Source organism: Rhinatrema bivittatum, chromosome 8 (genome assembly GCF_901001135.1).
Source record: "Rhinatrema bivittatum chromosome 8, aRhiBiv1.1, whole genome shotgun sequence".
NCBI classification, from domain to species: Eukaryota; Metazoa; Chordata; class Amphibia; order Gymnophiona; family Rhinatrematidae; genus Rhinatrema; species Rhinatrema bivittatum.
In genome coordinates, this window is record NC_042622.1 from 155,737,078 (window position 1) to 155,751,006 (window position 13,929).

Genomic DNA, 13,929 nt, shown 5'->3' on the forward strand with positions numbered 1-13,929 from the left:
GTTTCTAAGGCACTCTCACATGTGGTCACCCTGGCACATAACTCTGAAGGCGAGTAAGAGGGTTAACTAAATTATAAGTGAAAACAATCAGACAGGCAGAAATGGAACTAGCCAGAACAAAATTCTGAAAGACCAAATCCTTCAGCAAGAATACATTTTTCATAGACCATTCATACCAACTACTTGGCTTTACAATCCCTATCCCTCTCTCAGAGATTCTCTATGCTTATCCCATGCTTTCTCGAATTCAAATACTGTCCTTCTCCACCAGCTCCATGGAGACATTATTCCATACATCTATCACCCTCTCTGTGAAGAAATATTTTCTTAGATTACTCCCAAATCTAACCCCCTTTCACTCTCATCCTATAGCTTCCTTTCTGTTGAAAGAGGCCCACCTCCTGTGCATGAAAATCTTGGAGGTATTTGAATGTCTCTGTCATATCTCCCATATCCTGCTTTTCCTCTAGGGTATACAATTTTAAATCTGTCCCCATATAGGTATGATGAGTGGCACTACAGAAATGTTAAGTAGTATTTTCCTGGCTCCAATTCATCCATGGATAAGATGACCGCTTTATTTTAACATCTGAGAATGTTCTAAGCTTTAATTTTATGTTCTAGTCTATACTAATGACATGGTTACCCTTGACATAGTTACCCTTTCATGTAATAATTCGGCAAAAAATGGTATAAGAGTAGCTCAGGGAGAGAAATGGCTGTTGTTATTCTGGTTGTTAGCTAATGGCCAAGTGAGATAAACTGCAAACTGAGAGATATAGTTGCCATCTTAAAAATAAAAAAAGTAACATGGAGATGTGGAAACAAAAGAAGAACAAAAGAAAAAATCTGATGAGAACTCAGTAGCAGAAAGAGACTAGTATTATGAACTGTGCCTAAAACATACTGTAAAGTAATCCTAACTGAAGAAAGCTGCCTCTGCCTTAACTATGGTATCCTATGCTGGCTCCAAGTCAACCAGCACTCTATGAAACAAAACCCGACATAGTCTAAGACCAAAATAACTTGCGGTATTTATTTATAAACTGGGAATGGTTCAAGAACTTTTAGTCACAGAGAGCTGAGTGGCTGTCACATTATACACAATGCAGTAGTCTTTAATAGGTATTTCAGAATATGAACCTGAGAAGCTACCAGGTGAACAGAGGGATAAATAACCCATAAGAGAGAGCGACATGCCATACATTTCCATCACAGCCATCAGCGCTGAATTCCAGTGCGACACATACAGGGAACTAGTACAGCCGCTGGCTCTCTCTGGAATTAAGACCAGGTCTCACACTGGAACCGATGTGACTGCTCCAGCATCGTGAGATATTCTTCTGCCTCTGAAGTGGACATCCCTCCTTCAGACTGGAAAATGGACTTGAGGGCATCAGTTACTGCTTCTGGAATTAACTTAGCATTTCTGTTTATAGGAAAAGAAACACTGTTAAAGAACATAATAGCAATCATTTGAAATCCCTCTAGTTTGATGTGTACAGAATCCCTCTCTCACCCCCAGGACATGCAGAACATCTTCCACAGGGTCCAAGGCGAATCAGTCACAGCAGGGCCCTGGAATACTGAAATTATAGTGTTGGGGATGGCCTTACCATGGTGTTCGGGGCTCCCCAAAGTGCAGAGCCCAGGCAGTCACCCAGGCAGTTAGCATTTTACCCTTGAAACCCGTTATTTTTTTTTGTAAAGCCTGTAGCTGTTAAATGTTTTTTCTGTTTAACCTGTTATATGTAAAGCCTGTTGCTAATTTATTGTTTTACTGTAAACCGAGGTGATGTATAACTATACGTACCGCGGTATATAAAAATCTATAAATAAATAAATAAATAAATAAATAAATATTCACATCCCCATTCCCCAATGACAGTCAGAATGGCTCATCCAATCACGATTTGTCAATCTGGGTAGATGCGCATACAAATTCATATGGAACCTGATACCCATTCCCCCGTGTGTCTTCATGCAGGTTACCCCATTCCTTCTATGAAGCACAATGCAGTCATATCACTGCTGTTTTGGGAGTGCGCAGCACCACTGTCTCGTTAATGATCTCACACATCCCTCCCATTTGTAGGCTGGTACTTGGAAGCCCTTCCTTAGTGTGACCAGGGCTTGCTCCAAGACCAATATTTCAGTGTGAGCTAGAGGAACAGAAGAGCTTTCCTGCAGCTAAGGAGCTCAGAATGTGCTTGCAATTGCAGGTCATGGTAAAGCATGAGACGCTTTGGTTATGTTGAACAAGAAGCTCTCTGATTTCTGTAACATGATGCCATATGCAGATTACTGATATTACAACTGGGATGAAAATGAGCCAAATCTTTTCTCTCTCTGGCAGTTTTAGACACTCTACCCCACCAAATGAATCTGTAAGACCACTTTTACTTTGTTAACATATACAGCAACATCTAGGTTGGGTAGTTTGTGTATGTTAATTGATAGATGGAATAACAGACTTTAGGGAAAATAATGAGTCATTAACTACCAGAATAGTTGGGGTCTGACTTGCCTTCTTACAGGTTTCTCTAGCTTGGCTGCAACTTTCAGAGAATTCTGTTTGAAAGCCCTAAAAAGGATCTTGAGGAAAGACAGAAAAAAAAAAATGGAGAATTCTGCAAGAAGGTGGATGGAATGGGATCCAGGTGTTACAAATCTCAAAGAGGGTCAGCTTGGTGACTCAGAGGCACAACACCACCATTCAGAAGGACCCTCGTTGGATCCTAGGTCCACTGGGGATACTGTGAAGGCAGCATTCACAGCCTTGGAGGGTAGGAGAGTGGAGAGGGAAAAAGGTGCAAGTCATGATCTTTGCTCAATAATGGCACCTGGTGGGTGGATTCAGAACCTAAAAAAGATTTTTAGCCATTTTGGCCTTTATCTGCTGTCAATTACCTTGATTGCATGGACCATGGTCCAGCACTGTCACTACAATGACTAGACTAGATACATTGAAAAAGGCATGTAAAATAGGAGAAAAATTCCAGTGTAGTTGTGAATGAAGGCTTATAGTACCAGATACCAGTCCTGATTCTGTCTGTGCTAAAGGCCCAGAGGAGTATAAGGAAACAGACAGGTCAAAAAACCCCAAAAACCCATGAAATAAAATGTCAGACTCCCATAAAGAGGCAAAGACACGGTAGGTACAAGTCTTGTAGATGCCTCCATTCCAGCATTGCCCTTTCTTTCTGTAAATAAGTCATCCATGTCCACACTTACCCGGCCAGATAGACCCATGCACCTCTGTTACTGATGAGATCCCAAACAAGATGTCCGTTTTCAAGAATCCGGTGCTGAACATAAACTTTATCCACCTGCAGTGAAAAAGTCAAAAGGAATGAGGTAACAGTTTAAAAATGATAAGTCCGATTAAAGTCATCTAATTAGATGGGCCAGTCTCTTGCACTAGAAGTGCACATCCTAAAATAAATGAAACCCAGGGAAAGGGAAATACTTCCAGAAATTTAGAGTCAATATTCAAAATGGCTTGTTTGCTTAACTTTGGAAGTTAAAAAAATAAATATTAAAAAACACGTACGATAAAATATTACAAATTTAATATCAATAAAAGCATAAATATAATAATAACATAACTAACACAGTGATGGATTCTATACACCTGAAATGGCCATGTTTCGACAAAGTGTCTGCATCAGTGATGATTATATAAAAGATTGTCCTCAGTTCCTATCAAGAAACTATAACTACGATCAAACAAGTAAAATTATAATAAACAACAACAAAGAATGCTAAAAACATAAGAAATAAAACAATGAATAAACCAAAAGTATATAAAATTGAAAATAATACAAATTTGAAAATACAAATTTTAAAATTAATATAAGATGTTAAAACATAACAAAAATAAATGAGGGTAAATATAACACACAACATAAAATGCCAAGAAAACAAATAATCTCAGCACAAAATATATAAGACGTGAAGCATACCTCTTAGCTAAGAGGAGAAGAGGCTGACCATTGGACCATAAATGATATGTTAAATCAGTACTTCTCAACCATTTTTATTTCATGACACACTTTCAAGTTTGTTTAATCCTTGTGGTTCACCAAACCAAATTCTGCACAATTCTTACTTTTTAACAGCAGAAGAAAATTAGCACTTTTTACTTATGTCTGCCTCATTCTGCTGGCTTCAGCTTGACATCTGAACTTGAGGAACCAGCTGATCCTGTGAGATTTCAGGGCCCCAAGCATTTGAACACCTGATTGAAACTGGCATAGGAGTTACATGCAGCTAAGAAGCACTGCTGTCCCCCTGCCAGTGGGAAGGAGGATAAAATAACCAGAGTTCTGGTGGATGAATTTGGGATACTTGTTTCCTGTAGTGCTAGTAGTGAGTGCAAAGCCGTAGCCAGGCCATTTGGCACCTATGGCCAAGGGAAAAAGTGTGTCCTCACCATGAACACAACATACACCACCGCAAGGTGGGAGCCTCTGTTAAATGTAGGGGGTTTCATTTCTATTTTTATTTTAGACCCAGTAGTTTCCTCCTATTCCTTTGGGTTTCCAGCTCAATTGGACCCAGTTTGGGGATCCTGGCACCATGAGATTTATTTATTTATAAAATGCATAACCCGCTCTCTACAATTTTAGGTTGAATATAAAATGACATACAGATTAAAACTCATAACTATCAAGAGATTCGCAAACAAGACAAAACACAAATGTTTATATATCCAGGCATCAAATATTATTCACCATATTTACATTAGTTAGGTTTCTAATGTTGGAAAAATGAGCATGGAAAATAATTTTATCTGTATCTTATGGATAGATCAGAAGATTTAATATCAGACATCCAAGAGCCTGGGAAACTGCCCACGAAGTTTCTCTTTGAAAATCTGGGGGCCGGCCAGAACTGTGGGTCCTTGAACACCCACAGACTTTGTACCTGCTGTCATGGTGCTCGCCAGTTCCACCCTCCTCCTCAAAGCCTTGTGCTTCACACCAGTCATACCCTCCAAAAACTAATTCAAAATTATGCCATCCACTCCGTAACCTTCCTTCTTGGACTGCCAGTTTGTTGCTGACCCAGACTGCCTTTGGACTTCGCCTTGCTAGGTCGCCGCCTGCCCTGACTATTGCCTGGACTTCGGCCACACCTGACCACCGCCTGCCCTGACCAGCTCATGGACATTGCTTCTGCTTGACAACTGCCTGACCTGACCTGGATGTTTTGCTCCACTTTGCTTGCCACAACCCTAGAGGGTTCCTCCAAGTCCTGCCAGCCCCAGAACCCAAGGGCTCAAGCTGCGGGGAAGGTGGCTGGTACAGGTGAAGACTTCGGACTACCTGATCCTGTCTGAGGTTGCATCTGCTGCCGCCTGCGGGGGCCTGTCCTGTGACTCATGGATCAGGCAGTGTCAACTTTTCAGCAGTCAAGGGTCCACTCTCCCCGAAGTGTGACACACACAAACACAAAGGCTCTCACACTGGCTCTGTCTCACACATACACAGGCTCTGTCTTTCTCTCTCTCTCACACACACACACACACACACACATAAGCTCTCTCTTTCCCTCACACACACACACAAAGACATAGGCTATGTCACTCACTCTCTCACACAAACTCTCTCTCGCCTGTGTCTTTTTCTTCTGCACATCTGTACCCCTTCTGGGCCTCTTCTTGTTTGGCCACTGGCGGAAGGGGAGATACCAGTGTTCATGCTGAGCCTCGTGGGTGGGAGGGAAGGGGGGAAAGATGCCAACAGTTCCATTGGCTTCTTGCTGTTCGGGTGGGAGGGGAGATGGCAGCAGCCCCACTGAGCCTCTTGCTGTTCAAATGGGATGGAAAGTGCTGGCGGCCAAAGAAGTGGAGACACGTAGCATGGGGCCGATGTGCCTCTAGCTAAGGATGTCCCTGCCTCTGCTGTAGATTGCTGTTTCTAACAGCAGCAAGAGGAGGCATGTGCAGGCATCTCAAGTGATCAGACTTCCCGGTGGTTGTTTGACACCACCGTTGCCTGTAGAGTTAAACCACAGCTCCTTCGGGTTAGGAGATGTGAGGTGCTGCGCTGGACTAGAGGGTTAAAATCCAGATAATTTCTAGATATTTTAGCCTTCCATTTGGCTTCCAGACACTGCCTTTAAATTCTGTTCTGTCCGGGCAATATCCAGACAGTTGGCAATCCTAACATGTGGGCATGGGAGAGAGGCAGTATGTGTGTAGGGGCATAAGAGACAGTATATGTGTGTGTGCATACATGAAAAGCATGAAACTATGTGCATGGATGAGATGTGAGAGCAATGAATGGGTGGGCAAAGGGGCGCGAAGTGTGCATGTGCAGGCATGGGAGGCAGACCTGTTGTAAGAAAATTATTACTTACCTGCTAATTTTCGTTCCTGTAGTACCATGGATCAGTCCAGACCGTGGGTTATGTCCCCAATCCAGCAGATGGAGTCAGCCCAAAGATCTGAGGGGGCGTCACCATAAGTACTACTACCCCCTCTGCAGGAGTTCAGTATCGAGTATATCAAAGCCCGAGTAAACAGAAACCCCTTGATTGGATCAAGTTTAAACAAAACGGCAACAAAGAGCCGCTGGGTCGAAATAGAGAACTGGAACCGTCCCACCAACGGGTGGGAGGCCACGAACATCGCGTGTCAACCTCCAAGAGAATGGTGACAGACAATGAAAACTGGAAACACGTGAAAAACAACAGCAGTAACGCCACTACTGTAACATAAAGAACAGTGGAGCAGAGTCAGCCCCCAAATACAGCTGAGCAGGAGTAGAACCCAAATGCGGTGGGCGTCTGGACTGATCCATGGTACTACAGGAACGAAAATTAGCAGGTAAGTAATAATTTTCTTTTCCCTGTACGTACCTGGATCAGTCCAGACCGTGGGATGTACCCAAGCTTCCCTAATCCGGGTGGGGTCCTGCGAGGCCTGCTCGTAGAACCTGTTCGCCAAAGTGTCCATGGATGGACGAGGCGAGGTGTAGTCTGTAGTGTCTTGAGAACGTGTGCAACGATTTCCAGGTGGCCGCTCTACAGATTTCTTGCGAGGATACCGAGCGACTCTCCGCCCAGGAGGCCGCCTGAGAGCGTGTAGAATGCGCCACAAAACCGGGTGGGGGAGTCCGCCCCGCCCCGATGTAGGAAGCGGCAATGCCGGCCTTCAGCCATCTGGCAATAGTCGTCTTCGAGGCCTGGGATCCCTTCCGGGGACCGGACCAAAGAACGAAGAGATGGTCAGAGGTCCGAAAATCATTCGTAGCCTCCAGGTAGAGCCGCAGGGTGCGCTTGACGTCAAGGAGACGGAGAGACCGCGGCTCAGACGAAGAGAAAGATGGCAATTCCACAGTCTGATTCACATGGAAGGCGGACACCACCTTCGGGAGGAAGGAAGGCACAGTACGGAGTGACACGCCCGAATCGGAGAACCGGAGATAAGGCTCTCGACAGGACAGAGCCTGCAGCTCCGAAATACGCCGAGCGGAGCATATGGCCACCAGGAACACCGCCTTGAGAGTGAGGTCCTTGATCGTCGCACACCTCAGTGGTTCAAACGGAGGTCCCGACATGGAACGTAGGACCAGATTGAGGCTCCAAGAGGGACAAGGATCCCGCAATGGAGGTCGCAAGTGCTTGACCTCCTTGAGAAAACGGATGATGTCCGGATGCTGTAGCAGCGATCCTCCTCCCCGCAGGAGAGAGCCAAGAGCGGCCACTTGAACCCGAAGTGAGTTGTAAGCGAGCCCCTTGTCCACTCCCGCCTGTAGGAACTGGAGAATCTGCGGGACAGACGCTTCCGTGGGTCTTGTGTTCCGCTCGGTACACCACAGCTCGAACACTTTCCAGACTCGCACATAGGCCACCGACGTCGAAGTCTTCCGAGACCGCAGCAGAGTGGACACTACCGCCTCCGGATACCCCCGTCGGCGGAGGCGGCGCCTCTCAAAAGCCAGGCCGCAAGACAGAAGAGTTCTGCCTGGTCGAAAAATACCGGTCCCTGGTGGAGGAGGCGGGGAAGATGTCCCAGCCGGATGGGACCGTCGATTACCAGGTGGAGGAGGTCCGCAAACCAAGGTCTTCTTGGCCACTCCGGCGCGACGAAGATCACCATCCCCTGATGAACCTCTATCCGTCGGAGTAGTCTTCCTACCAGCGGCCAAGGGGGAAACGCGTATAGGAGCAGATCGGCCGGCCACGGGAGCGCGAGAGCATCGACGCCCACCGCCCCCCGTTCCCTCCGGCGACTGAAGAAGCGAGGAGCCTTGGTGTTCTGGGCGGATGCCATGAGATCCAGGTGGGGGGCGCCCCACCGCCGAACAAGCAGCTGCATGGCCTCGTCGGAGAGCGACCACTCTCCGGGATCCAGAAGCTGGCGACTTAAGAAGTCCGCCTGGACGTTGTCCACGCCTGCGATGTGCGAGGCCGCCAGGCGGCGCAGATGTCGTTCCGCCCACTGCATCAGCATCGCTGCCTCGAGCGCAACCTGCGGGCTGCGAGTGCCGCCCTGACGGTTGATGTAGGCCACCGTAGTCGCGTTGTCCGATAAGATTCTGACTTCCCGATTCCGAAGGAGCGGCAGGAAGTGGAGGAGCGCCAGCCTGACCGCCCTGGTCTCCAGACGATTGATGGACCACTTTCATTCCTCCGCGGACCACGTCCCCTGCGTGGCGCTTCGGTCGCAGACTGCTCCCCAGCCTACGAGGCTGGCGTCGGTGGTTACCACCACCCAATTTGGTAGGTCGAGGGACACGCCTCGAGCCAGATTCTCCGGCACCATCCACCAGGCCAAGCTGTCCCTGGCAAACTGGGGCAGCGGAAGTATCACCTGGTAGTGCTGCGAAAGTGGTTTCCAACGGGATAGAAGTGCTCTTTGCAGAGGCCGTAGGTGCGCAAATGCCCAAGGAACCATGTCGATGGTGGAGCCCATCACTCCCAGGAGCTGCAGATAGTCCCAGGAGGTGGGAGCTGGTAATGCAGAGAATCGCTGTATGTGTTCCCGTAGGGCGTGCGCCTTGTCCTGTCTGAGAAAAACCGCGCCCAGGCGGGTGTCGAAGGTCGCCCCCAAGAAATCCAAGCGCTGTGAGGGCACGAGGGAGCTCTTGGAGAAGTTCACCACCCATCCCAGGGACTGCAGAAACTCTATCACCCTGGCCACTGCCGCCTGTCCATGTCGAAAAGACTTCGCTCGGATGAGCCAATCGTCCAGATAAGGATGGACTAGAATCCCCTCCTTCCGAAGGGCAGCCGCCACGGCTACCATGATCTTGGTGAAGGTGCGCGGGGCCGTTGCCAATCCAAACGGAAGCGCCACAAACTGGAAATGCTGATCCAGAATCTTGAACCGTAGCAGACAATGATGCTCCCGGCGAATGGGAATGTGAAGATAGGCCTCCGTCAGGTCCAGGGAGGCCAGAAACTCCCCTGGATGTACCGCCGCGATCACCGAACGTAGCGTTTCCATGCGAAACCGGACCACCCGAAGGGACCTGTTGACTTCCTTCAAGTCCAGTATGGGGCGGAAGGAACCGTCTTTCTTCGGTACCATGAAGTAGATGGAATAATGGCCCAAGCCCACCTCTCCGGAGGGTACGGGCACAATAGCGCCTATCTCCCATAGTCTGTCCAGGGTCAGCTGCACCGCCCTTCACTTGATGGCCGAGCCGCAGGGAGAGAAGATGAACCGTCCCTTCGGAGCGCGGGCAAATTCCAACGCGTAGCCGTGTCCTATGGTGTCCAAGACCCACTGATCCGAGGTGATCCGTGCCCACTCCTCGTAAAAGAACGCCAGCCGCCCCCCGATCTTGGGGACGGCGGAGTGGGCGAGCTGAACATCATTGAGAGGACTTGGGCGAGGGCTGTCCTGCCGTGGGAGCGGCATGCGGTGGGCGGCGCCTGCGAAAGGAACGGGACCAGGGCTGAGACCTGGGAGCAGCGGCCCGAGACGCCGCCGGTCTGTAATTCCTGTAGCGCCTTTGCACCCTGGCTCTGGTCCGGGAGGACGAAAAAGCCCTGGTGGAGCGATATCTGTCTTCCGGCAGGCGATGGACCGCGTTTTCCCCCAGAGACTTGATGATCTGGTCTAGATCCTCCCCGAACAGGAATTTTCCCCTGAATGGCAGGGAACCCAGACTTGACTTGGAGGACGTGTCCGCCGCCCAGTTGCGTAGCCATAGAAGACGACGTGCCGCCACCACCGAGGCCATGGAACGGGCGAGGACCCTAAACAGATCATAGGAGGCGTCAGCCCCGTATGCCACCGCCGCTTCCAGCCTATCCGCCTGGGCGGCCTCCTTGGGCGGCAACACCTGAGAAGTGAGCAATAGCTGCACCCAGAGAAGACTGGCCCGCTGGGCAAGCGAGCTGCACATCGCCGCCCGCAGCCCCACCGCGGAGACCTCGAAGACCCGCTTGAGGAAGACTTCCAACTTGCGATCCTGCGTATCCCTTAACGCCGCTCCACCCGTCACCGGTATGGTCGTCCTCTTCGTGACTGCCGACACCGCGGAGTCCACCCTGGGCACCTTGATGAGATCCAGAAAATCTTCCGGCAGCGGATACAGCCTCTCCATGGCGCGGCTGCCCCTTAGGGCAGCTTCCGGGGCATCCCATTCTCTGGTGAGAAGCTGCAGGAAAGACTCGTGAATGGGAAAAGCCCGAGCCCTCGGACGCAGGGCAGCCAGTACCGGATCCCCCTTCTTTGAGGAAGTGACGACCGCTGGCGCCACAGGAGCCGGCGGATCCGGCGGAGGATCGAGGTCCAACCCCTGAATGATTTGCGGGATTAGGTCATCCAGCTCTTCCCGCTGGAAAAGGCGCAGCGTGCGTGGATCCTCTCCCTCTGAAGTGGAGTCCCCTTGTCCCGAAGCTGCAGGGTCCGCCCCAGGGGAAACTGGGTCCGACCCAGCTCCCACCGAGCCCACAGGGAGCCGGGTGGGGACGGGGAGCTGTGGGGCCCCCACGCCCGCCGGCGCGGGGGGGGCCGTGTGGAGGGACGAAGGTCGCGGCAGCTTGGGTGGTGGCGGTTCCGCGGGAGCAGCCAGGTCCTGAAGATAAGCTGTGTGCATCAGGCGGATGAACTCTGGTGAAAACCCCGGCCTACTCGGGGGGACATCCGCTGTTGGGGGCCCCGGGGGACCCTGCCCCTGCGGGTCTTCTTCCGGCTCTATTTCTGGTAATAAGCTCGGGGGGGAGCCCTCTGAGGCTTCCCCGTCCCCCTGCGCTGCCTGGTCTCCCTCAGGACGCAGCACATGCAAGATGGCCGCCGTTCCCGCCAGGAATGGGGGAGGGGCCGGCCCACGCCGCCCGGGCAAGGCTGCCAGAGGGGAAAACCGAGTGAGGGGCCGAGACGTGCCTTCCCCCCCGGGGAGGCACCGAGCGCAGATCCCCTCCCTTGAGATACGCGATCCAGGCTCGCTGCAGGCCGAGCAACGCGCCGGCCGCAGCATCGCAATCGTGATAAAAAAAAAAAAAAAAAGAAACAGTCCCCGGCAGCCAAAAACGCCCTGGGAGCCTCGAGGGGGGGGGGGGGGGCCGCGATACGGAGCGCCGCTGCGGGGGGGCCCGATGGCCTGCACTACCCGCCGAAGAACAAAGCGGCGCCGCGGGGGGGCCTTCCTGGCTGCACAACCCGCCGAAGATGATCACCCTGCTCCCCGCTGCAGCCCACGTGGAAACGAAAAATGGCCGCGGGAGCAGGCGAAGACGCTGGAGGCCGGTGCCCCCGGCAGCCGCGTCTAAACTAGCTGCAAATCAAAACAACAACGGAGAAGAAAAACACTTACCCCGGTGAAGCAACAACAGGCGCCGAGGCAGGAAAGAGAGGGACAGAGACTTACAACACAGAAGCCACGCCTCCCCAATTAATCAATTAACTTTTGGATTTTTTTTTTTTTTTTTTTTTTGAAATGAAGCAGAACTTGATCCAAGCAAATAAAACTAACAAAGGAGCAGGAAATAAAGTCCCAAACAAGGGAAGAAAAGGAAGAAGGTTATAGGCAATCGGGAGCAAGCCCAGATTCCCCTACTCGCATCTGCTGGAGTCAGAAGATACTGAACTCCTGCAGAGGGGGTAGTAGTACTTATGGTGACGCCCCCTCAGATCTTTGGGCTGACTCCATCTGCTGGATTGGGGACATAACCCACGGTCTGGACTGATCCAGGTACGTACAGGGAACTGTGCATTCACAGAGAGGATGGGAGTGAGTGTGTGTGTGTGTCAGTATTTCACAAACCTTTCCTTTTTCCCACAAGAGTGACTGACCTGATCTCTGGAGAAAGCTGTGAACAGGGTCAGAAATCCTTCTCTCACCAGCTCTGCCCATTCCGATTCACAGTAATAATCCTTCAGCCTCTGTCGGCAACCGAAGAATAAATAATTATCTGAGAGACAGAAAACATGGAGAACTGCACTGAACTTCAGATAACACAATGTAGCATAATACAATATTTCTGTCCGGCAGCCATTCTGTCCCAAGCACCTTACAGAGACACAGAACAAAGAAGGAGGCGAGGGGGAGGAGAAGGAACAGGAAGAGGTTTCCTCCAGATCCCAATTTGAAAAGGTTGTTAACTGTGTATGAATGTGGATGGGGGGGCAAATGAAGGGAATTCGCATTTCTCAGAGATCAAGGACTTGGTTCCAGACATTGGAACATCAGTGAATTAAAGGAATTCTCTCTCTCAGCACATGGAAGGAATTACTGAAATGAACAAGTCCTGAAATGCATACGTTGAACTTCTTGGATAGTTCAGCGGGACAGGAATTTTAAAAAGCAGCTTGATCAGTTGCGAGATGCCTTTGGATCAAGCTTCAGTTCAGTTTTGGTCGCTTGGTACTGTGGGGCTTCACAGCACAGAATTCCTATACTCAGAATCTTTGGAGAGGAGCTGAGGAGTGATCAGGAGTTTGTGTAGTCCCTGCACAGGAAAAGATAAAATGTAAAACTCCAAGGCAGGACCTGTTATGTAGCAGTTAATGCTGAACCAAGATGGCTGTTCCTAAAGAACTGCTTTAATATTTACATCACAAACCTTTAGGGAGTGGTATCAGATTGTAAAGGTACAATATACTCTTAATCCAAAGGCTCTTGCTCGCTTCGGGCTTCAACCTGTGGGCCTCATCTTCTAAAGTATCGCAGGCCTGCGATACTTTAGAAGATGAGGGGCGGGGGGCCGAAACGGGGGGAGGGCCTGCGCTAGCCGGCAGCGATCGCAGCGTCGCGGTGCGATCGCTGCCGGTTTCACACCCAATAGCGCCACCACAGGAGGTGTAGCTATTGGGAGCGAAAGCTGCCGCGAAAAGGCACTTTACCTTTTCGCTGTCCGCGGCGTCGGCGCAGAGTCGGCCCCGGTGAGGCCCCGAGTCCTCCTCTTCCGGGGCCGACTCCGCCCCCCCATCCTGGTTTCGCACGCGGTTTGGCTTAGTACTAAAAACCTGTACCTTAAGATGCCATCAACAAAGTCTGCTCCAAGATTTGTGGGACCATTTTCTATAGTACGTCAGATTGGTCCCATAGATTGTAAACTTAAAACCTTCCCAGCTCTCTTCGAATTCAGGACTTGTTCATGTCTCTTTATAAATCCTGTAATTCTGGCCTGGCCTGGCCTACCAGACCACCTCTCAGATTTAGAAGATATGTAATGTGAGGTTCAACAGATTTTGTACTATGTTACCCAGGCTGCAGTCCGATGCTGCCGGAAGCCTCCCAATTCGTTCACATGCCACTACAGTTGCATGCTCAGAGATGCTGCTCAGTCTCCATTCCTCCCTGGGCACGCATGCATGCACAAGTTTGCACATAAATAGGCCCCACAGCAGGAAACTTGATCAGTGCTTGGTGGTGACATCCCCTTGGCCCGATTCGTTGGATTTGACCTGTGCCTGGACCGGACCTTGACTGCCACCTGGATCTGACTATGCCTGCTTTCTGC

The 13,929-nt window shown here is 50.3% G+C and overlaps 1 protein-coding gene across 4 annotated transcripts in view; it reads right to left on the reverse strand.

Annotated features, from left to right (window-relative positions):
• Positions 1 to 1,011: 1,011 nt before the first annotated feature.
• Positions 1,012 to 13,929, reverse strand: part of NDOR1 (NADPH dependent diflavin oxidoreductase 1) — a 100,281-nt gene continuing 87,363 nt past the window's right edge. For 3 of the 4 annotated variants that reach the window (XM_029612355.1, XM_029612356.1, XM_029612357.1), the window contains 3 exons: positions 12,260 to 12,378; positions 3,235 to 3,329; positions 1,012 to 1,429 (listed from right to left, as the gene is read on the reverse strand). In XM_029612355.1, the coding sequence (XP_029468215.1) occupies positions 1,285 to 1,429; positions 3,235 to 3,329; positions 12,260 to 12,378 (359 nt within the window). In that variant the 3' untranslated portion in view covers positions 1,012 to 1,284. Of the gene's footprint in view, positions 1,430 to 3,234; positions 3,330 to 12,259; positions 12,379 to 13,929 lie in introns of those variants that run through there. The other variant, XR_003858183.1, reaches the window with a different exon arrangement.